The sequence below is a fragment of the Neofelis nebulosa genome, chromosome 1, assembly GCF_028018385.1.
Source record: "Neofelis nebulosa isolate mNeoNeb1 chromosome 1, mNeoNeb1.pri, whole genome shotgun sequence".
Lineage (NCBI taxonomy): Eukaryota > Metazoa > Chordata > Mammalia > Carnivora > Felidae > Neofelis > Neofelis nebulosa.
The window spans coordinates 232,344,207-232,369,682 of record NC_080782.1 but is presented as its reverse complement, the minus strand read 5'-3'; the positions used below and the strand labels follow the sequence as shown (position 1 = coordinate 232,369,682).

Here is a 25,476-nt window from a genome sequence, read left to right as displayed (position 1 = left end):
ATTATTACCTAACTAACCCTGTACATTTTATATTAAGCAGACACCAAATATAAAAGAGAGAGAGAATTTCTGTAGGTTTTTCTAGTAAAAAGTTATAGCAAAAAGTTCTAGCAATTTGAAATTAATAATATATTTTGATGGACAAGTCACACAGAAAAAAGCTTAGGCTACAAAATAGCTAAGCCAATAATCAAATAGGAAAATAATAAAACAAAAAATCCAAAGAGTCATAGTTTATCATTTAAAAAACTGCAAAAAGTTGTTACTTTACCAGAAGTTCTTCCTAACTGAAATGGTCATTTATTATGGAATTTTGCAAATGTGGTAAAAAAATATATTACTTTGTAAAAAAAAATCTTTTTACTTATCCCTCTCAAAAGGCCTAACTCTGACAATTTGAAAAGCAACAAATTAAATAGTAATGCTAAACAACTTTCTGAAAATTATAGGACAAGAAAAATATATTATGAAGCTTTTTAATTATACTTCTTGCCTGAGCCTGAAATGAGATATGTGATGCCCATACATGATCTCATATGCACATCACCCCTACTGCCTTAGGATTTAGCACTTTCAAATGATGCTTATTTTAAACACCCCAAACACCAAGATAAGATTTTAAAGTGAATTTTTTTAAGTTTATTTATTTTGAGAGAGAGAGAGAGCAAGCGGGAGGTGCAGAGAGAAAGGGAGACAGAATCCTAAGCAGAATCCTAAGCAGGTTCCGCACTGTCAGGGCAGAGCCTGATGTGGGGCTCAAACTCATGAACCGTGAGATCATGACCTGAACCCAAACCAAGAGTCGAACTCTTAACCAACTAAACCACCCAGGTGCCCCCAACATAAAATTTAAAAAATTATTCTTACTACATGTATCCTACAAGTACTTTTAGGCTCAACATCTGTTTTCTTATCAGAAATTAATATGATTAAAGCGAGAATTCATTAGTTTAGTATGCTTGAAAAGGATATTAATAACATTTCAAATTACAAACTTAAATCTGCTTGGTAAATCCCATTAATAGCAAGCAGGATTAAGATATCTCTGATTTGCTACAACTTTTCAAGTTCTTAACATGTTTGACACATTCAAAAGTCACAGCTGTTGTTTTAAGATAAATATAGTAACAACACAGCTAAATCTTTCCAAACATGAAGAAGTATCATCCCCTCTAAGAATAAACAATTTCCAAAACTGGATGGCCCATAAACAGAGATTTAAAATTTCATACACTTAAAATTGGGGGTTTGTTTTTAACCCCATCATTTATACAAACTGATAACACTGATGGAAAGCAACAAAAGGTACTATTGAAGCCTTTATTTTTTAACACACACACACACAAAAATCATATACAACTTGGTCAACTGACAGACATCAATAATTCTACTCACTGGGAAATGGTTAATAACCCTAGATGTTTTTTTTTTTTTTTTTTTTTTTTTCAACATTTTTTATTTATTTTTGGGACAGAGAGAGACAGAGCATGAACGGGGGAGGGGCAGAGAGAGAGGGAGACACAGAATCGGAAACAGGCTCCAGGCTCCGAGCCATCAGCCCAGAGCCTGACGCGGGGCTCGAACTCACGCACCGCGAGATCGTGACCTGGCTGAAGTCGGACGCTTAACCGACTGCGCCACCCAGGCGCCCCAACCCTAGATGTTTTTAAACAAATGTTTATGTCGATTACTGCCTTCTATGTGATGTCACTGCAAATAAATTATCATTACTGTACTGAGCTCTTGTTATACCTTAAATGACTTCAAATATATTGGAACTACTTAATGGCTCTCTTTCAGACGGCCCCACATAGTTGAGATTTTTGAGTTCTATCTGCATTTTATAGTATTTTTGTATCATCAAATGTTTTCAGGATATCAGATCTAATGTCTTATTCTGAGATGGCCCCAAATTTACCACCACCTGCTACTGCTGAAATATCTGTGGTAGGTAAACCATTAAAATAGCCTTATTGGAATTTTGTACAAAAAATGCAAATCGCCTCATTAAAAGAGCCTTTAAAATAGGGACGTGGGTGTACAGAACATGTATCATCTCCTTTAGCAAATCAGAACTCTTCTTAGAGACTTCAGTCATGCTCCAAACAAAGCGCATAAGGAAATGACTCCTGAATGAGTGAACTGTTTTTGTATTTCTGACTTGTTTTTGGAGTGAAAGAACATCTAGAACAAGATCTGGAACACAATAGATCCTCAATTAACGTACATACAGATTGCCTGCACGTGTGTGTGTGTGTGTGTGTGTGTGTGTGTGTGTGTGTGTGTGTATGTGTTTAACGTAAACACAAAAAGGGCCTGAAAAATGCACATCAAACTGTTAACTCTGTTTATGAAGCAGAGTGTGAAGGGGATTAGGAATAAAAAGGACTGTTACTTTTTCTTCGCTTTATGTGCATTTTTTAGGTCATGCTTGAATTATCTATACGTATAATTTATATCCCAGGTTGCATATCCAAGAAGACAATTCAAGCACTACAGATCATTTCCACACTACGTCCTTGGGAAGACTGTCCTCACCATGTACGTGCCAGTCACACTTGACAAAGTTCTCTCTTCTTGCCACAAGAAATGCTCACATGGAGCAGCCCCTACGTGTGAAAGCTGCACAGCATATTAACCAATGCTTTTCCCTCCCTCGTGTCTCAGTTAGGTAGCAGCTTGAGTACAATGGTAGATTTTTTACTTTCCTGCTTGCAGTTGTTCACCTTTTCCTTCATGACATATGACTTAAGTGGATCCTAACACATATAGTACCAGTGGATTTAATGATCCAGACTTTAGAATCTTTGTGATGGGCTGGCTACATTCCTGGACCTCACCAGTGACTTTATTTTTCCCTTTAATATTGTGTTCCAAAGGAGAAACTGTCTGAAAACTTCAATCTGGGATCATCTAAGACTATGGCCATACAGGTCAATGGCATTCTTCTATAGACCTCTGGCTACTTCCTTTTTAAGAGATAGTTCATAACACATGTTCTGGCTGTCTTCCAAGCAGCAGAAAGTTTGACTTCTTGGAATCAGTTTTCACTTCTCTATTCCACGCATCACTATGTTGCACATGTAGAATTAACTGGTGTGAAAGTAACAGAAACCTTTCCTACATACAGTAACTTCATATTTTAAATTGGTACACGACCTTGGTCTTCCTTAGGCTGTTCTCGTTAGCCAATATCCCTACAATTATTCAACAAAATAGTTTATAAAGTATCATATAACTTCTGGTGTCCTTATGACTATCTGAAGAACTCAGGATGCTGAGCATTGCTGAATTGGCTAAGCGTCCCTACCCTACCCCTAAATTATAACAAAGTCTCTTGTCAACATTTCCTATTTAAAATGTTAAATGTAGCTAAAGACGTGACCAAAACTGAGCCTATTTTCGTTCAATCATGCTTTATGCTGCTTTTAATATATAAATTATGAATGAATTCAATTTTCATGTAAGTGCCTTTAAAAATCTTCATGAATTTCTCTGGGTAGCCAACTTGGCAACTGCCAAGGACGAACTATTAAAACACTACAAGCTGAGGCACCTGGGTAGTTCAGTCGGTTAAGCGCCTGACTCTTGATTTCAGCACAGGTCATCTCACGCATGGTTCCTGGGATCAAGCCCTGCACTGATAGCACAGAGCCTGCTTGGAATTCTCTCTCTCTTCCTCTCTGTCTGCCCCTCCCCCACCCACACTCTGTGTCTCTCAAAAAAAGTAAATAAACTTACAAAAAAATAAAACACTACAAGCTAATGTTACTCACCATAAATACTTACTAGGAAAGAAATGACTGGAAGCCAGGAGTCCTGGATGCTAGTTCTAATACTTCTACTGAATTTTAGGTGGTATTTCACCTCCATTTCTTCATCTCCAAGATGTGTTTTTAGCTAGATGTCCTATAAATCCCTTTTGGCCCTAACATTCCATTTCTTAACATGTTAAATACTCTGCCAAATAGAAGCCAGCAATATGTTTAGTATTTTTTTTTTTTTTTTGCAGAATCCAGAGTATACCATAAATAGCACCTCATTAATATTCACAGTATTTGTAAGAAAATAAAAAGGCATTACCTTTATATGCAATTATTTGAGTCATGAACTGGGACAGTAATGTCACCAAACTGTAGTATAATGAGAACAATGGTTCTAATTTCTTGATCGTAGCATTCTATTCACTGTACCATCTTTGTTGTTTTGTTTTACTTAGAAAGCAGTATATTTTAACCCTTCTCACCCCCAATCAGCCAATCTGCTCTCTAATGGACTCAAAACTACCCTGCTCAATTTCTTACTGAAGTGTTCACAGCATTCTCTTTCCCCTTCAACTCTTCCATTTGAATAATTTCACCAATTATACTTTCTCAGCTGTTTCCTATGGACATACTTTTAGAGTTCGGGTACAGTATCTGTCTTGTTTTCTACATAATATCTATAAATTTTCTAATAAATTTCACCCACATACAGAAATATGTCACTACCTTCTCTACATTCACCAGTATCCACTTAGAACTTTTACCTTTACACAGACCCAATAAATCTAAGTATCAAATGGTTGACAAGGACACCAGAGATTCTTTGTACTATTTGCTTCGAAGATTTGGGAGCTTCCTCTCTCTGTGGCCTTTCTCACATTCCCTTCTAGAACTCCAAACTCTTGGTCCTTGAAATCAATTCATGAAACTGGTTTTCCACGCTTTCCAAAGATTTGGCTTGAACGCCCTTCTGCATCAGTCCTGGCTTACCTGAGCAAACTATCTTGCTCTGGCTGTGGTCTCCAAAACCTAAGCTCTCTCACTCACCTGTCTGACCACAATCTCAGCCAAGTCCATTTCCTCTCACCTCCCTACACAAGTTTTCAGACTTGTCCCTAAAACTAGCAGACACAGAGACAGTGTTAATTCAACATGTGCAAGTGAGAGGCACACTGGGCTCCCTGGATATAGGAAACAGAGTGCAGGAGACAAATTCTAAATCAATTCCAGTGAATAGCAGAGGTGAGGGAGGTGCTATTCACCTAATACTGGGCATTCTGATCTCATATTCTCTCTGGGACACCACCCATCCCAGGAAAGAATTAGGAGAAAACTGGAGAAACCACACAACTTCCTTACGCAAATAAAAACTGCGGGTCCATGACTCTCAGACCTCAAAGAGCTAAAATAATGTGGCCAACACGGTTTGCTAAAATACTCAAACTCTTCTGTACCATTTACTATATAGTTACCCTGGGACCCTTCCAATGTGCAGCCCAGCCCCTTCTCTAGGACCCCCACTGGCCCCCCAACCAGCAGGTTAGTGACTGGCACCACAAACAGCCCACAGGTTTCCGTTCCAGCACAGTAACCAGCCTCAATTATGACCAGTTGGTGCCCATGAAATCAACCCCCAGAAATCTTGTCTCCTGGACACTGCTATTGGCTCCCTTCAAGAGTGGACTCCCAAGGGCAAGCCTGTGCTTTACCTGCCTTTCCTACTCATTCCTGGGGAAACTCAAGTGAGTCTTGACCCAGAACAGACCTGGCATTAGCCACCAGAGCAATCAGCCACCCAGACCCTGTTCCTCCGTGTCCCCTCTGCTAGAGCTGGCCTGGAAGACAGTGGGAGATGAGAGGAGATACCAGCAGCGACAGCACTGGCACCCCAGTAGGCAAGGGTCTGGTGCTCTTTTGGTCCTCTGACCAAAAGGCTGTTACTACTCACCACTGATTCCCTCAGGACTTTTTCTGAGATAGAGAGACGTGCAAGGTGGCCAACTGGCTGACCACACCAACGATTAAATAATTTGAATATTACCTCTGCAAAAACATATATGCAATCACACCACCTCCGGGTTTTGACCACCCTTCGGACATACCAGATACACACCCCTGGCAAGGAAGATAAAGATACTCATTGACTGTGCCAAGGGGCAGGTCAGTTAGCTGACATGCCACCAAATCCCAAATTCTGACTGCATATTCAAGAGCCATCTTGCAATGACTCCCTCACTCAGAGTGTATTTCTATCAGTAAGAACTCTTGAATCTATCAGCTTCCTTAATATGGGTTCTGACCCAATAACGCCTTCTCACTATTCTTGCCCAAGACTTGATCCGACAGCCCAGGTTAGGATGGGTAGGGTTAGGGAGGGGTGTGGTGAGGAGTCCATACCAATGGACGTATACTTGTGCCTATCACAGACAAAAAGGCCCTTTTTAAACAAACCAAAAAAAAGTTTGACTAAATAACATACTTGGTGACCCTGTCAGATGGGTATATTTACTTCCAGGGGGCAGCTCGGGTCCTCTCGAATAGAGACAGAGAAACATAACATGGGTTCAGGAGGACTCCATCTTCTTCCGATAAGTGCTGATATTTTTATTAGGGGAACAAAAACAGAAAAACAAGGAACAGTGGCTCTCCTAGGACAAGGGTAGCTTTCATGCACTAACTATGCAGAACAGTGAATCATTCCACTCATCTTTAATTGTAGTCAATTCAGAAAGGCCTCCTTGCTCCTCCTAAAAGTTTTTAGTTTTTTATAACCTATATATATCAGACATCTAAAACAACCCAGGTGTTGGGTTTTTTTTTTTGGTTTTTTTTGTTTTTTTTGGTTTTTTTTTTGCGACAACAGTGGAAAACAGGCGACAACAATGTCACTCTACTATGTTCCACCCAAATCCTTTGTAACCATCTGGTCACCATGGAAACTAAAGCAAATAATCAAATTTTACCTACCAAGAGATGGTTAAACATAAGCTATGCTTGACCAAGTTCAGGACAACCCTGGAGGGCTCCCCAACAGCAGAATGCTGGCGAAGAAATGGAAGAGACCACGCTATCAGAATGGCCACTGTACTTATCAGTAGAGTAAGCTCCACCCCGAGTTTTAGACCTCTGTCAAACCACTGCCTTGGGAGGCTGCCTCAGGCCACCCCACCTATTCAACAAACACAACAAAAGGTTTGGTGGCTTTCCAACTAACTGCCAAGATGTCTACAGATGTTTCTTTCTATTACTTCTCTGGCAAGTATACTCCACTCCAAACACTGCTACTCAAAAGTATCATCCACACTGATGTCAGTCCATGAGCAGTCTGCTACTAGCCCACAAAAGGATAAATACAGAAATTGGCAGTAAGTTTTAAAAACTTGTATAGCAATCTGGATTTTTATATCTGTTGAAGTTAATAAAATATTTTACTTAAAATTTTTTTCTAGTAATTCACTTTACTGAGGTATCAGACTGTGATAGATTAGAAATTTTTAAAAACTAATTTTTCACCATAGTTTGAAAGGTGCCTATCTAAAACAAATGTAACTATGGCACATTTCTGCTGAAATCTCTTTGGTGATAACCATTATCTGCAAGACAAAGTCTTAGCTCATTAACACTGTGTCAGGCTCTCCTAGATTTGACCCCTTGATCTGACTATTTCTCTAGAGCAGAACTTCCCAATCTGTGTGCTTGGCAATGCCTCAAATGGGTAAAAGATGAGACCACTGAATGGAGCCTGTGGCAGGTGGAGCTCCCAAGCCCTAGGGCCAGGAGCCTTGGGAAGAGTAGGCTGGTCCATTTACTCCAGCAAATCCTGCCAATTTTGTTTTCTGTGTCATGAGGAAAAGACTGAGAACTGATGCCTGGAGTTATCTTCCACTACTCTATACCTCCATCGAACCACTGCCAAATGTTGCTCCAACAACAACAAAAAACCTGCTTTCCCACCCATACCCAAATTTGTATTTCTAGCCCAGACCTCTCCCCTAAGCACACGACATATTCTTCATCTCCATTCAGATGCATTCCAGAGGCAGCACCTCAGACTTAATATGTCGAGAACGGAATATCTGTTTTCTTTTCCTTTCCAAATGTGCTCCTCCTCCAATACATCATTTCCCAGTAAACTGCAACTTTTTCTCTCTCATATCCATGATTTGATCTACTCAGCAAATCCTGACAACTCAGCTTCAACAATCCTCACCACCATCTTTACCCCCTGGTTGAAGTCACAATCATCTCTCACTTGCATTATGGCAAGAGCCCTGCTTCCACTCTTGCCTAAAACTGATTCTTAAGATGGCAGCCAGAAATGACTTGTGTAACTCAAAACATAAGTTCTGAGCATACTCAGAACTCTCAGACAGTTTCAAGCAGAGGAAAGGCCTATGTTCCTTCAATAATTTTCAAGGCTCATGTTATCTGGTTGCTTCTTCCTCTTGGACTCTCTTCTATTTTGCTCTCTGATCACTTGGCTCCAAGCAAATGGATCTCCTGGAGTCCTTAACTACACCAAGCACAGTCCCACCTCATCTGGGCCCTCACTTGTAGGATCCACTGTCTGAATTGCTCTTCCCTCTCTGCTGTCGTTGCTAATTCACTCTCTTCAAGTCTTTCCTCAAATGTTACCTCTTCAATTAGGCCTTCACTGATGACTCCAGGTAAAGTAGCACCCATTCCCCTACACCGCACCTCCCCGTGCCATTTATGCTGCTTCAACTTTTCCCATAGCACTTATCATCTGACCTATTTGGTACTTATTTATTGGTATAGAATCTGCTTCCCTACACTGACTCCAAAAGGGCAGAGGGTTTGTCTATTTTGTTCACTGCTGTATCACCTAAAACAATGCCTGGCACATAGTAGGCACTCACGAAATACTGAGTAAATATGCACATGAATAAATGCATTACTGTTTCCTGCTTCTGAGTCCTTAATCACTCAGTGGCTATTGCCTTACAAGCCTTTTCCTATACTCTTTCCCTTGCTAAATCCCACTTTTAGACAAGGCTTAGCCATCAACTCCTCCAGAAAGACTTCCCTGAACCTATTCTTCCACATTTCACTCGATGACAACCAACTCATTAACTGAGCAGTAGAGAAGTAACTCCACTGCTACACGTTGATGCACAAACACCTTACTGCCTCTTCTCACTACTGGCTCATATTTCCCAACCACATTCCTCCAATAAGAAAACACCACTCCATCCCCAGTAGCTTCTGTTTCCACCTATTTCCCTACTGCACTAAGTCCATCTACTACATGTTTGCATAGATTGTCCCAAGGGTCATGATACGGCTGATGTACTTAGGAAAAACATAAAGCATTCTGATACGCAGTAGGCAAGACAATTCAAGGAAGAAGCCTTGTTTTCCTAGTCCAATTCTGTAACTTAAAAGTAGTCCATTGCCCACCAAGGAATGATACGGCCAACAACCAGTAAAGCAAGCCTCCAGTATTTCAACACCACTCATGACTTCCTTGTGTGGAGCCCACTGTACTCCATTCCATTTCAGGTTCTGGTTCCAGACTCTTTGTGTCTTCCAGTTTACCATACCTTGCTTCATATTTATTGACTGAACTTATGTCTCCTCAGCATAATCTTAGTGTTTTCTCAGACTTATAGTTTATAAGACCCACTACGGCTCTCTTTACTGCCATGGGCAAGATGCTCCCCTGAGCTTCTGTTCTGAAGAAATACTAGAGGCTCTGTGCCCTCAGCAAGTCTAACCTATAAAGGGAGAGTTCAAAAAACCAAAAACACAGGTCTTGAACATTCCACATTATTTCCATACCACAGCAATTTATTGACATCTTGCTTGGAAAGTCTCAAGACTAATTAAAAACTGCTATTTCTTCTGATTTCCCTTCTTTGTCAAATGGTATTTATTCTACTTACAGATAACCTTATTTTTCTATAAGCAAATTGTTTCTAAATATAGTAATTTCTTCTTCACTGTAAGAGTACAAAATAATCTGAGTCAAGAAGGATGGTATGTTATTAAAAAGTTAGAATGCTATATTTGAGGTACTAGTAATTGTGTTTTTTAAAGTTTGTTTGTTTGTTTATTTATTTATTTATTTATTTAGAGAGTGAGCATGAATGGGGAGGGGCAGAGTGAAAGGGAGAGAAAATCCCAAGCAGACTTTGCGCTAACATGGGGCTTGATCTTAAACTGTGAGATCATGACCTAAGCAGAGATCAAGAGTCAGATGCTTAATGGACTGAGCCACCCAAGCACCCCAAGGTACTAGTAAATTACATCTTAAAATATTACAAACTGCTTCTTACCTTCCAACATGAACCTTCTTCCCGTTTGTCTAATGAATCCTGTAACAACTCTAACTGTATTACAAGAATAGAAAGCTGACATACACTCAAACTGATGTTCCCATCTTGAATAATTCATTTCATAGAAGCCCAGGCTGCAATGAACTGTTTCACAGAATTACAGGTAAGCTAGTATCACACACCATTACATGAACATTATATAGAATGTCATGTATGAAAAACAAGGGGAAAATTGTCACCATGAAGACCAAGGTGGGATGGGGACAGAGCCTCACTACTTTTATTATGCTTGACATTAAAACAAACCAAAAAAATCCTTCTTTCTTCTTTTAAAGAAATATGTTTGCATGGTCTTGCCAATACACTGCTCTGTGAAACTAATCATACTAAATTTATCAGTAAACACAAGAATATCAAATTGATTGGATCATACCAACAGTCCACACAACACAGGTGAACCAATAGCGAACTGTAGGAGAAAAAGGCACATGCAGCAACATAAATTGTTTTGAGCTATTCTACAGCTTAACTCAAATGCCTTTGTTAAAGAGGAATATGAGTATCTTTGACAAATTTAATAACTAGAACACCAAATTTTTCCTTCTAGGTCTCTCTCAGCACTTCTAACTAGTATAAAAATCCATTGGTTTGGAGGTGCCTGGGTGGCTCCATTGGTTCAGCCTCCAACTCTTGATATCCATTCAGGTCATGATTTTGTGGTCAGGAAATCAAGCCGCACTTTGCACACTCAGTGTGGTGCCTGTTTGGGATTTTCTCTCCCTCTTTGCTCCTCCCTGGCTCTCACACGTGCACGCGCTCTCTCTCTCACTCAAAACAAATAAATATAAATTTTTAAAAAATCAATTTGTTTCCTTCCCTGCCTATTCCTAGTATATATCAAAAGAGATGAAATTATCAAAAGGCAAAACAAAATCATGGACTCTCAAGGCTAAAAGAGCTATTTCAGTTAAAATTCTAACATAGTCTTCTCATTTAATTCATCCAATAACCCTACGTTATAGATTGGAAAGGTACTGTCCTTCAACTTACAAGGAAAAGTTTCAGAAAGTTAAGTGGCTTACCCAAGCTGCAGTCAGAACTGCAACTTATCTTCTAATTATGCAATTTTGAATTCTGTGCTCTATCTACTACAAGTGGAGGTTTCCATCCTTCACAACAGTCCCTAAGGCGCCTTGAAGGAACAGTCTGAAACACAGAACTCAATTATACTGTGAACATCTCCAGTGTCAGGCAATCCACTGTATACTTCTTAATGAAACACACGCTATTTCCAAAAGAAGTCTTTGAATTAAAACTTAAGAACCAATGATCCAGTCAAGTATCCTTATTTTACACATGAAGGACTGCAAAAGAGAGAAGGAAATGCCTCTCAGCTAGCTAGTGTAATAGCAGTGTATTAGTTTGGTAAGGCTATGACAAAGTACCACAGACTGGGTGGCTTACTCAACAGAAATTTATTTTCTCAGAATTCTGGAGGTTTTGAGTCTGAGAATGAAGTGTCAGCAGGGTTGTTTTCTTCTAAGGCCTCTCTCCTTGGCTGGCAGATGGCTGTCTTCCTCCAGTGTCTTCATATGGTCTTCCTTTCTGTGTGTCTGTGTCCTAATATCCTCTTTTTATAAGGACACCAGTCATATTAAATTAGAGCTCATCCATATGACCATATTTTATCTTAATTACCTCTTTAAAGGCCCTATCTCCAAATATAGTTACCTTCTGAGGTACTGGGTATTAGGAGTTCAGCATATAATTTTGAGGGAACTTAATTCAGCCAATAACACCCTACCGTCTCCATAATTCATGTTCTTCTCATCACAAAATATATTCACATCATCCCAACAGCTCCCCAAGTCTAAATTCATTCCAGCATCAACTCTAATAAGTCATCAAAAATATCATTTACATCAGGTATGGGTGGACCTGAGTTGTGATTCACCCTGAGGTAAAATTCCTCTCCAACTGTGAACTGTGAATCTAGTTAAGTTACCTGCTTTCAAAATACAATGGTGGGACAGGCATAGGATAGACAATTCTCATTACAAAAGGGAAAAATCAGAAAGAAAGGGGTAATGGTTCCCAAACAAGTTAGAAAACTAGCAAGGCAAATTCCATTAGATTTTAAGGCTAAAGAATAATTATTCTTTGGCTCCATACTATGTCCCCTGGGCCCCCTGGGCCCCCTGGGCTGGAGGCCCTGCCTTTCTGGCCCACGAGTGCAGTAGCCCTACGTCCTCAGCCTTGGGGCTCCGATCCCATGATGGCAGTGGCAGCCCTGGCGGCAGCCTCTGAACAACTTTTAGGGACATTCTTCTGTGTTCTTGAAGGATAACACATGATCACAACCATGAGGACAACACAGGATCACAGCCAGCCGGTTCTACTGACTTATGGAAACCCAGAAGTCTGAGTACTTCCCTTCATTTCATTGTTTCATCCTTTCGGCCCAAGCTGTTAGGGTTTCTGCTAGCATTACTTCAGCTCTAGTTCTGCTGAGACAACTTAATGCACCCATAAGTCACATGCCTGTATTCTCTTTAGCAAATAGTTGTTTAGCAACAACCTTGATGTTGTCTCGAGAACACATACTTTCTAAGTCTTCATAATAAGCACAGGCTGAGAACTTTTCACACAAGTTTGGTTCCTTTTTGCTTAACAATTTCTTCCTCAATTTCTCTCTCTTACATTTTACTATAAGCAAGGAGAAACCAGGCTGTGGCTCTTACACTTTGCTTAGAACTCTCAGCTAAAATGGGGCGCCTGGGTGGTTCAGTTGAGCGTCCAACTTCGGCTCAGGTCATGATCTCATGGTTGGTGGGTTTGAGCCCCGTGTCGGGCTCTGTGCTGACAACTTAGAGCCTGGAGCCCGCTTCAGATTCTATGTCCCCCTCTCACTCTCTGACCCTCGTCTGCTCTCTCTCTCTCTCAAAAAATAAACATAAAAAAAAAAAAAAAAGAACTCTCAGCTAAAATATTCAAGTTCATTATACAAGTTCTATTTTCCACAAAACACTGGAATACAGTTCAGCCAGTTCTTTGCCACATTCTAACAAGATCACCTTTTGTCCATTCTCCAATAACACTTCTATCTGAGGCTTCACCAAAACATCTTTCACATTTCTACCAGCATTCTGTTCATGAGCACGTATGTGTATCTAAGACAACAGAAGCCATTTCAATAGCTCTTTCTTTTCATGGCCCTTACCAGAATCACCTTTAACATCCACATTTCTACCCATAATCTCCTGGGGCAACCTTGGCTTTTTCTAAAATGCACCTCAAAATTCTTCAAACCTCTACCATACCCAGTTCCAAAGCTACTCCAATATTTCTAGGTATTTGTTAAAGCAGCATACCAATTCTCAATATGAAAATCTATTGTTAGTTTGCCAAATCTACAAGGTACCACAGATTGGGTGGCTTAAATAGCAAAAATTAATTTTCCCACAATTCTGGAGGTTAGAATTCCAAGATCAAGGTGTCAGCAGGATTGTTTTCTTCAAAGGTCTCTCTTGTTGCCTTTTAAGGTTGGCTGGCTGTGTCTTCACAAGGTCTTCCCTTTGTGTGCATTTTATCCTAATTTCTTCTTATAAGTACACCGGTCATATTTGATTTGGGCCCAACCCAAATATGGTCTCATTTTAATTACCTTTAAAGGCCCTGTATCCAAAGAGTCACCTTCTAGGTACTGGGGATGAGGACTTCAACACATGAACTTTGAGGGGACACAATTCAGCCCATAATGGGCTGACAACCACTCATATTCACTTATTTTATGAATACTGAATATCACTTTTTCCTAGCCACTGTGCTAGCTGATGACCATGTAATGGTAAGCAAAACAGATACAAAGACTGGCTCAAAATCTCTGATTTAAAAATAACGAGTGGAAACAATCATCTACTCATACAAATTGATGAAGAAAAAGTACATGAGAACATATAACATGTATTTTGGACCCCACCAAGCCTGCTATGTCCAAAATGGCTTCCTTGAAGAGCTCAAATCTGAAGGATGAGTATGGAAGGGGGGTGTGCACACAGAACTTTCCAGGAAGGGAAACTGAACAGCACAGTCAAGGAACTGAGAGGTGGTCAGTAGGGCTGGAATACAGAAAGTAAGAAGAGTAATAAAACATGAGGTTGGATAGGAAGGTAGGGGTCACATCACCCAGGGTCTTTAGCCTAACAGCAATGGAAAGCATCTGAAAAGTTTTACATGTGATTATATTTTCTTTTTACAAAGATCACTCAGGCAAGGTAGGTGCTGGTAACGTTCTATTTCTTGAGCAGAGCTCTGGTTACATAGATATGTTCACTTTGTGAAATTTTGAGCTGTATGCTTATAATTTAAGTACTTTTCCACATGTCCATTATACTTTAGTCTGGTTAGACTGTGCAAAGAAAGGGTAGAACAGAGCAAGTATTGATGTGGGGACCCTAGTCTCAGTAAGAGATAAACTAGATGATAATTCAAACTAGAAAGATGGCAGTCAAAAATGGAGAGAGAGATTCAAAAGGTATTTTTTAAGTGACAAAATCCACAGACCCTGGTTGATGAACTGAATATGAAGAGGGAAAGGAAGCATTAAAGAAGACTCCCAAGTTTCTGGCTTGCAGAAATGGATGGTAGGTTCATTCACTATGCAAGGAAATCCTAGAAATCCAGAGATGGGAGAAAAGATCACTGCTCAATCTTTCAAGATGATCACTGCTCATCTTATTAGCAGAAATATCAGGTAGGCAGTTAAGTAAACAGTCTGAAGCTCAAAGGACAGGTCTGTAGAAAATACACTTGGGGATCAATATTGTTAATACAGAAGCAGTGGGTACACCATCCTTCAGCCAATATTTAACGAGCTCCTATAGTATTACAGGCACTGGTTTAGATTCTGTGGATATAGCTGTGGACAAAATAAGCAAGTTCTCTTGGGACTTACATTCTTGTTTAGGAAGACCCTCAACAAACCAGTACCAAATAAGGTAACTTCAACTACTAGTAACTACCATGATGAAGACAAAACAGGACAATGTAGTAAGAGTGACAGGGATGGGGCTATTTCACATTAGATTGGAATAGTCAGGGAAAGTTTATATTAATTTTTTTTGAATTATAGATTAATTGCTCTGTTGATAAAACTACAGGGCAACAAAGAAAAAAGTGAGACTACTATGTCCAAGTAAGAAATGATGAAATCTCCTGGGGAAAGCGAAGAGTAAGAACAGAAGGTGGTCTAGAACTAAAACTGAGAAGAATTTGGAAAAATAAAAACCAAGAAAGGCAGCAAATGAGACCGAGAAGTACGCAGAGATAGGAACAAAAACCTCATCAGGGAAAAATATTTTAAGGAAAAAAGTGATCAAGAGTCAAATGCTTGCTGAGTCATCGTATGGGAACTGAAAAAGGCTCATCAACACAGAGGAACATTCTGGAAACCTTAAAATCTAAAATGGTAGAGGAAGAAGCTAAAACGGGAATGGGCTGAATAGTATCAAACACAGCTGAGGGGAGGGTGCCTGGGTGGCTCAATCGGTTAAGCATCGACTCTTGATTTCAGCTCAGGTCAGGGTCTCATGGCTCAGGGGTTCAGTTTGTGAGATCGAGCACCTCCTGCGGTCCTGCTCTGAGGCTAATAGCACGGAGTCAGCTTGGGATTCTCTCTCTTTGCCCCTGCCCTCCCTGCTCACATGCTCACTGTCTCTCAGAATAAACAAACATTAAAAAAAAAAAAAAAAAAATGGTTGAAGGGAACATGACAATAGGTGTGCACAGTTCTTTAGAGGAGTCTGGCTATAAAGGAGTGGTGACAATAAAGAGGGGCTTTAAGAGATGAGACTTGATCACGTCTGAATGTGGATTTAAGGAAAGAAAGCAAGATTGAAATTACAGAGAGAAGGAGTAACTGTCAACATATAAAGATTCCTGAAAGTAGTTAAGAGATGCAATCCAGACTACAAGTATACTTACTTACCTTAGATTGGAGGAGGGCTACCCTCTCCACTGAAACAGAAGACAGAATGGAAGTAGAACTCAGATTGCCCGACTCTTGCGATGATGTGTTCTTTTCACTAAAATCATGCCATAAATATTCTGAAAAGTGTTCTAAGTAGGACAACAAACCAAAAAAATAAAAGTTGTTTTTTAATGTTTATTTATTTTTTGAAGGTGGGGGAAGGGGGGAAGACAACAGAAGATCTGAAGCAAGCTCTGTGCTGAGAGGAGAGAGACGTGGGGCCCAAACATGGGGCCCAAACTCACAAACTATGAGATCATGACCTGAGCCAAAATCAAGAGTCATGGGCTTAACTGACTGAGCCACTCAGGCGCCCCTGATTTTTTTTTTTCTAATTAGACTTAGGATCACAATGCTTCAGAAGAAGGGCTCTGAAAAATGACTTTAGGACAAATACCTGAAGTATTTTTCACAGATTGTCTAGGAAGTCTGCAAAGGGTTAAAGCAAAAAGCAAGAGAATAATCTCTAAATGACCCTAAAAGAAATGGATAATCAAAAGCCTCAAGGTTGCCTTATTTATCTGTATTCTAGGATTTAGTTTCTTGATCGTAAATCACAAATCTAAAGACCACTGGTACAAAATCCAAAACAAAAGGCTCTGATGGCACCAGATGCACCAAGTGAAGTGGAAGAGGACTCCTCCCTGCTGGTCTGCACACTCTGATCCTAGCAAGCATCAAATCCAACTAATTCACACTCCAGCTCCAGGTTTCCTAAATTACAAACTACCCTGTAAATTACTCTACTTAGACCAATGTGTCCTTGATATCAACAGGTAGTTTTAGGAAGGATACTCAACAAATATTTTATTGACTCTTTTTAAAGGACAAAGATCCAAAGACCCAGTAGTGACCAAAGATGACAAGGAAGACCCCGTTTCATGGCATTTAGGGTACAAGATCATCTTTCTTCATAGCTTGGGCTCTATTGGTTCTTAAAAAGCAAAGGGAAGATAAGGAGGGAGAATACCACTTTGGACCACTAGCCTATCCTTCTAGCCTTAACAATTTCTTTCCTAGCATTCCCCAGAATTTTTTTTAAAAGCTGGTTTTTTTTCTCATTAATTTTTAATGAAGTCAAAATGACTAGCCCAGGCCCCTATCACATTTCCTGTACATAGTTCAATTTACTTACATTTGAATTGAAATGTTTTAACTACATCTTTGCTAGTATTACATTGTACTATATTTCAATAACCTCAATTCCACAATATACTGCTTTCTAGGTCCTGAACTGAAAACTAATTTAATCTATTAATGAAATCAATGCTCTTTCTGTTTCCATGAAGTCTTCCTTGTTCTAACAAAACTTCTACCTCTGATAAAATAAAACTTCTACCTCTGATAAAATAAAAAATAAACACATCACAATCTAAAGATTAAGAAAAACCAAACAAGATCCAGTCCTTCTATTTAAGTTAACTAAAACAAAATAAGGCAATAATCAAGTTAGAATTCTTCATTCCATACTTAAAGGTTTTCCTTGTAGACTCTAATTAACTCAAGATATTAGTTATATAGTAAACTTAAGTAATTGCCTCTTTTACTGTTCTTTAATTTTGGAGAATTAAACAACACAGAAGAAAATGCTATTTCAAAAGACAGAAATGCTTAATTTTTCAGAAATTCAAAAAACTGATGTAATTGCCATAACATCTACTACTGCAGGACACTAAGTAATAAGTGAACAGTTAAAGAAAAATCAATTAAGACCACTTACACATAGTGTTGACCTTTTCTGGGAAACATTGCCTCAAACTTAATCAGTGTAACAAACAGCTTATGTAATTTAACAATCCATTTATTGAATACTACACACTTCAAAAGCTCATTGATATTAGAAATTAAATTTTAAACATTAAAGCACAACAGCATATGTAAAAATTCAATTGCAAAGATGTTGCTGAAACGTGATTATTATATCAATGTATATCTTATAGAAAATATTAAATACTAAATGGTATCTTACTTGCAATCTTGACTCTTAAAAATAGCACTGTAGATAAATGGCCACTTACAGGTTTCTTTACTCACTTTTGTTGATAAATCAACATACCTTCAATCCTACAAATTCAAAGGTACCATTAAAGATGTATTCAATGCTTCACCGGAATTTCTTTCCTACCTTAAAAAAAAAAAACCCCTAAATTTATAATATTTTTTTAAAAGAAGGCTGTGTTTAAAAGATAAAATGGGATATAGTAAGGAATATGCCTGACCTAGATTTTGATCCCAGTTATATTTCTCCCTAGGGAAATTATGTTGGCTAAGTTGCATAACCTCTGATAAGTTTTTGTTTCCTCTTTATAAAACCCTTGTAGGACTGTTATGAAAACTTGAGACACTGTTAACAATCACATTTACAACACAGCCTGGCATTGACAGGCATTACATAAATGGCAGCTGCTTAAATGAACAGTATATTAAGACTTATTGCTATTAAATTCCTGTTGTTCATTGTAGCAGCACTGCCCTATATGAAGATCCACTTGTAGAGGTCAAACTCAAAATACCTATCAACTTTCCTTCAAAATCACTCAGTTCTTTAATAAAGGTGGACTGCAGAATCATGATGTAATAGTGAATTCTACAATACTGAATTCCCAACTACTACTTACCAACAAGTCTATCATCATGATGCTTAAGTGTTATAAAATACTTTTTCTCAAATTCAAACATCCAAGTCCTATGCCATGTTTATGGGATTCTTAACCATGAGTAACCATTGGTAGACTTTTACAAATCTTTCCAAGGATTTTCATATCTAAGTTCTAACTAAATAGCAGGGTCAGGAAACTAACTGCAAAGCTGTCGGTCTATAAATATAACATGGTGAAGTAAGTTTCATAAGGAACAATGAGTTCAGTAAAACATAGGAGGGGAAAAAGTTACCTCCATTTTTGTCAGCCACTTACCATCCCACCATCTTCATTAAAAATGTTATGAAGTTACACAAGGATAGCTGAGCAGAAAATGGACAGAAAATGTGTATGGGAAAAGACTATGAAAGAAACAAGAAACACAATTTCTAATACTAACAAGACAGAAAAAAAAAACAAAAAGAAAAAAGAATAAAGGCAGAGGAAAAACCCACAATCCCATCCCAAAATCAAATTTCATTTTGTTATATTAAGAAACTGAAGAGTTCAGAATTACAATTGAAGAGATAGTACGAAGTTGTACAGCTGCAATGAATAGTTGTAGATGAACTACCCCAAAGCGCAAAGCTTTGGATTTATATGTCCTGAGAATGCAGTTAAAACTGCAAAACAAGAAAATAATCTACATAAAGTTATTTCAATGGACTCTACTGAACTTGCATGCAATTTTAACCATGAATGAACAGATTATTCTTACTTTTTTCCTTTAGTCACTAATAAAGTTCAGAGGCAAAAAGCCCCTGTGTCATCTTAAAAATCTCTCAATCTTCCCATTAATTTACAAAAAGTTCAATTTAAAAAAAAAAAAAAAACAAAACACTGAAATATTTACAACTGGACAACACTCCCAGATAAAGTCTTCAGTTACTCACCAAAGCAGGTACAATGCTTCTTAATGTGACTGGGTCTAGTTCTAAGACTAGGAGTCAAACTATAACTGTGTCCATACTAAATAATCTATTTTATTCATACTTAAGACAGCTTACTGACATTAATGGGCTCTACACTGGGAAGTATATTATAGTATGTGATTACTGCAGTCATCACACCTGGAACATGACACGGTTATCCAGAAAACAAAATTTGTTAGGAAAAAGTAGAAGATTATTTCTAATCTAAATCACTAAAATAAACTACTATTAAATGTGTCGAGAAGTCAAAACTTTCCAATAGACACAGCCCTAGCTTGAGGTTCTTTTTTCAAAAAGTTATTGGGTTACTCTTTCCCTTTGTTTCTGTGTGTACAGTGATAATGTACTAAGAATTTCCACAGGAGATATATTAAAAATTCAGCTTACAAATGTATATTCTATTACAAAAATTATGCCCTTTACTACAGCCTAAATAAAGATACTGAGGTAAATGACAGCCATTCTATTACAAGTTTTTGCAAAAATCATAATTATAAACTTCTCAAGGCTTGCTCCGCAATTTATAAAACATGCAAAAAATGAAAATTTTTTAGACTCAGGACACTTAGCAGTTTGAATCAGCTGAACTGATTTAAATGTTTCTTTGCAATGTAAAAAAAAGGAATCAAAAGACACAGGAGAAAATCAAGAGTTACTCCTCCTTGAAGACCTATTTCAACAAACTTAATAGTACTTTTTACCATTCTAAGGCTATTTTAAGGAAAAATCTGATATACAAACAAGAAGACCAATTAGTTTAACAGTAACCTTAATTTTAACAATAAAATAAAATAAAAATTGGCATGCCAATTTTAATCAGTAAAGAGAAAGAAAACCATTACCAAAGAAGATATTCATTAATCCCTTAATATAATCCCACCTTTCTCTGTAAATTCACAAGAATTACAGCTAACAATTTTAGTGAAAAAAAAATTTTATTTATATATTATAACCTATAAAATTGATCTTCAAAAACCAGTAACTCAACCTGCGTTTTCCTGCTACCACCAAATACTTATTCTGACTGATCATTGCAACAAAATAAACAATACTTTGTCATGATTCTAGATTAAGGTGTTACTCTATTTATATGGGTTGCAAATGTTAAAAACATACACACACAAATCTTCAGCCCTAATAATGAATTCTCAGTTACTGCACTCATGTTAAAATACTACATAAAACTTCAATGAAGACAACAAAACCATCCAGTCAAGGCACTAATGTATTAACAACATTTCTTCAACATTTTCTGAAGAGAACACCAGCAATTTTCTTTATAAATACTTAAAAAAAACTAGACTCAGAAAATCAGATATTTCTGCAATAACAAAAACTAGAATTTGGTCAAAACAAGTATCTCATGTCCTTTGAAATCATGAATTCTTTCAAAACTTACCTATACATAAAACTAGAAAATTCCACAATCTATATTAATTAGACAAGAAATCAGCAAACTTCAAATACTTAAATCCACCCTATTGCTCCAACAGAACACAACCCAATCTTTTGTAAACAATCTTACTTTAAAACAGACATAAAATATTAAAAAGTTAACATTTCTTTTGAAAACGTGAACACGGAAAATAAAGATTACCTACCTAAAAAGCAGTACCAGAATTTCGACTGAATTACCACATAAGTATTTTTGTTAGCAGGATTATGACATATAGAAAATTACAAATCTGCTTATTAAAAGGAAAAGTATTTTTACACCAAGCCTATCAAAAAACAAAGCTGCATTCTGTGTAACTAAATGTATTTTACCTTATTTAAATATGAGGACCAATGCCTCCTTTATTCTTTGGGATAGAGACCTACTACTCATAGCATAGCAACTGGGGGCTATTCCATTAAGAATATAACTGAATTAAAAAAAAAAAAAAAAAGAATATCTGAATAGAAGAGAAATTTTGATGAAAATATTTAATCAGTAAATTTCATATTTTTATAGATTTTTAACATCAAAGCAATGACTTCTAATAGTGACTATGGTATCTTTTATTGCATATTCATAGCTCGTTCTGTTATTGTTCAAATAATAAAAAAATTAGCCAGTAATGCTAAGGGGGGAACTACTGATTTAATATGCTTGGTGGAACTATTAAATTAATTTTGTCTTTAAAAAAAAAAAAACTTCAAAGTCTTTCAGAATTTAATTCTCCTGCCTCAATAAGGATCTATGATTTAAAAAATCAGCAATGATTAATGATCTCTACCTGATTATTTAAGTACTCAGAAGTACCAAAAGATGAAATTGATCCATTATAAAATCTGGAAATTTATTTCAGGCTACTAACATGAACATACTTCCTTATAACATTAATCCTTCAAAGGCAATTCTCTAATTCCTTGAAAATGTGCTTAACAGATATTAAGCATCTATTAATCAAAATCTATAGATTCACAGCACTATTCCTCTCAACAGTTTTATAAAGACAGAAGGAAAGGAACACATAGTATATATATCTAACAGATTTTTCATCTGTCCCCAAATTAAATTCTTCTGTACTATTCTCAAAATGTGCTAACTTACATGATAAATAAAATAATGGGAAACGCAAGCCCAAATACTAAGAAGTGTTACCCTTAAATAAAAAAAAATACGTGAAAATACCGGATGAAGAAAATGTGTATATATATAAATATATATACATTTACACACAAAACATGGGTTAGCATATTCCTACTATATCACATTTAGTTAAGATGAACAAATACATACAAACACACGTGTTAAACAAAATAGAGCAAGATAATATTCAAATGTAACCAGCACTTAATAGTACAAATAAATAGAAATCATATTCTTATCTCACAAAAGGCAATGTAAAACAGACCTTGTTGAGAGTGCTATATTTAGTTTTGTGCCTTGCACTTAGTATTACTTAAAAAGTAATATATAGATGTGGGGTAACATTTAAAGTAAAGTTGAAAAGAACAGCAAATGGTTTTAAACAACATATAAAGGCAGATTATTAGGTTCAGGATGGGCTGGTTTAGGAGTCAGTTAATGGACCATGTAAAACATTTGAAGGATCAAAACATTATTTTTTAAAAAGCATGTAATTAGCTGGGGTTTTTTCCTAAAAAAAGAGCAAATCAAAGATTAGGATGAATTACAAAATCTCTGAAATGAATTCCATCTCAGGTTTTAAATTTTAAGTGACAGAACACAATCTAACAAAGAAAACTCTCCAGTGAGACATACAGTTGGCCTACAGAAATATTAAAACCAGAAGAAATAAAATATCCTACAGGACAAATCTTCTTACAATTAATGCTAAGGACCTGTCCAAAAAATTTTAATATTAGAATTATACTGTGTTAAATTAGAGAAAAATGATTTATTATCAGAATAACCTGAAGAGCTTTTTCTAAATATACAGTGATTTCCCTATTTATCCACTCCAGAATTGGGGAGTGTGAAGGGGCAGAGCAATGGTTTGAGAAGAGTGATAAATATGTATATGATATATTATGAATACGTATATTGTGGAGAAAACCACCCAGGTGGTTGACATACCTACTGCTATATAGTATTTAATGGAGAATTTAAGCAATATGCTCTAATTAGCTTATAAATATTTTTGTCACACAGACGAATCTGCAGAAACATAATTTTACCTGTGTACTGAATAGAGGAATCAACTGAGGTGCCTATAAAAAGTTAGTATTTCTTACATATTTAAATGTAGGAAAGGTAGTTAAGGAAAATTACTAGCATTTTATGCAAAGTTAGATTTAGATATGAGCTATAAAACTGTTCAACATTATCTACAAAATAGGTAAAATTAGTTTAAAATTCAGTTGTAGAAAAACCATTCTAGGTCCTACCCACACTACTCAGATATTTTCATAATAACCAAGGGAATTACAACAAAAAAACTATAAAAACATTTAAAAAACCATTTTATATAATTTTTATTTACACTTTAGGACTTAAACAACTTGCTGGGAACATCCCTTGTGGGACAACGTAGTCTTTTTTTATTTGAAACTATTTAAACTTCAACATAGGCTCACTAATTTTTTTCAAGGGCAAGCAACAAATGTGTTAGCTGAAAATAGCCAACTTAATGATTATTTGTAACACAGACTTGATTAGGTGAGCCTAGAGATCCTCCCCACCTCTGTCTCCCCTGTGAAGGAGGAGGTCTTTGTGTGCTTTTGTGTGGCGGTTCCACTGAATTCATTACAATAGAGATGGACATTTCATATTCGTAACGATCCAACATCTGAGCAATCTTCTTTCGAGATACACCATGTTTATTCCTCCTACCAAAAAAGAAAAGGATTCAATTCTTTAGGGAAACAAAGTACAGATTCTAAATTATATTTTACAAATAAACACTAAAACATATACCTCATTCACACACATTTTGGACAAAAAAAAATTTATACTGGCTCTCAAAGATTTTAACAATATTTTAAAAATACTGAAAGACACCATAAATCACAACAAAATGTTAAAAGATACTATCTTCTTCACACGGAACTAACTACCAATTTGCTGAACCATGGAGTTAATCTCCCCCCTGGCTTCTAATAACAAATCAAAGATTATAAGACAATGTTTTGGGAATTATAGAGGAATTGAGTGGACCTCTAGGACTTACAAAAGTCTTATGAATATTTATCACTTTTTAAGTTATTTTAGGACACTTCCTACTGTATTTTTATAATTTATTATCAACACCAAATTATTATTAGAGATAAAACAACTTGGACGTATTTTACAAAACAAAATGTTGAGTGGCAGAAATTAGACACAATAAATATACATTGTGTTTTATTTATGTAAAATTTGAAAAAAGCATTAAACCATGGTGTTAGGCAAAAGGTGTTTTAGAAAAAAGATGCATTAAAAAAAAAAAAAGAAAACAGTAAGATGCATTAAAGAAAGGGAAGTAATTACCAGGAAAATTGTTACTAGGAAAAGGAATTGGAAGAACTTTTGAGGTGTTAATAATATTCTTATAATGTGGGTAAGGTTAAATGAATATTTACCTTACAGGAAATTTGTTAAGTTGTATATTTACATTTTACATAATTTTGTGAGTTTAATTACAACAACAAAAAGTGGTTTAAAAATTACTCTTGACCCTCAAAAAACTTTTAACATTTTACCCTTGTAGTTTTCTGTAACTTGACTTGGATATGGCAAAACACACAAGAACATATTTTACATTTAAGGTTATAGTTCTAGATTTACTAATGTTAATTAATTTTTCCCAGAAAAGGGACACAAAGGAAATGTTTATGCTTTAAAACTATTGCTATTATGGTCAAGATGAGAAGAGAAAGCAAAAAAGGACTAGAAGACCAAAAAAAAAAAGGGCCAGAGGGGAAGGATGAGGTTGAAATGGCAAGATATAACTAAATCCACAAGATGTCAGAATTGGTAATTCAATCAACTTACCAAAAAAAATCTGTCTATACTAGACATCAATTAAGCTCACTTTATTTTATAAAGTCAATTATATTAAGAATTCTAATAAATTTCAACAGTCCTCAAATGTTAATGAAGCCTAACTGTATTTGTATTTCATCAATTCTTTTATTCTGCATAACCCAAACAGCTTTAGTTCTTAAACTTGTCTCTTCCACTTGAGGTGAAATACACACAGAGAAGCAAGCAAACAATACTGAATATTAATAAATCTATCAGTTTTATCTACATATGATCACAGTATGCAAATCAGAAAGGGAAAAGGGGTAACCAAATGAATAAAAGGTAAGGGGAAAAGAAATTAGTTGAAGATCATACACAGAATAATAGTGTTAAGCTGGAAGAGGGCAAGCTGAGGTGGG

General features: G+C 36.7%; 1 protein-coding gene across 4 annotated transcripts in view; it reads right to left on the bottom strand.

Annotated features, from left to right (window-relative positions):
* Positions 1-25,476, bottom strand: part of N4BP2L2 (NEDD4 binding protein 2 like 2) — a 73,699-nt gene that overhangs the window by 29,556 nt on the left and 18,667 nt on the right. For 2 of the 4 annotated variants that reach the window (XM_058687984.1, XM_058687992.1), the window contains one exon: positions 23,794-23,940. In XM_058687984.1, coding sequence (XP_058543967.1) covers positions 23,794-23,940 — 147 coding nt within the window. Of the gene's footprint in view, positions 1-18,197; positions 18,217-23,793; positions 23,941-25,476 lie in introns of those variants that run through there. The other 2 variants (XM_058688001.1, XM_058688010.1) reach the window with 2 other exon arrangements.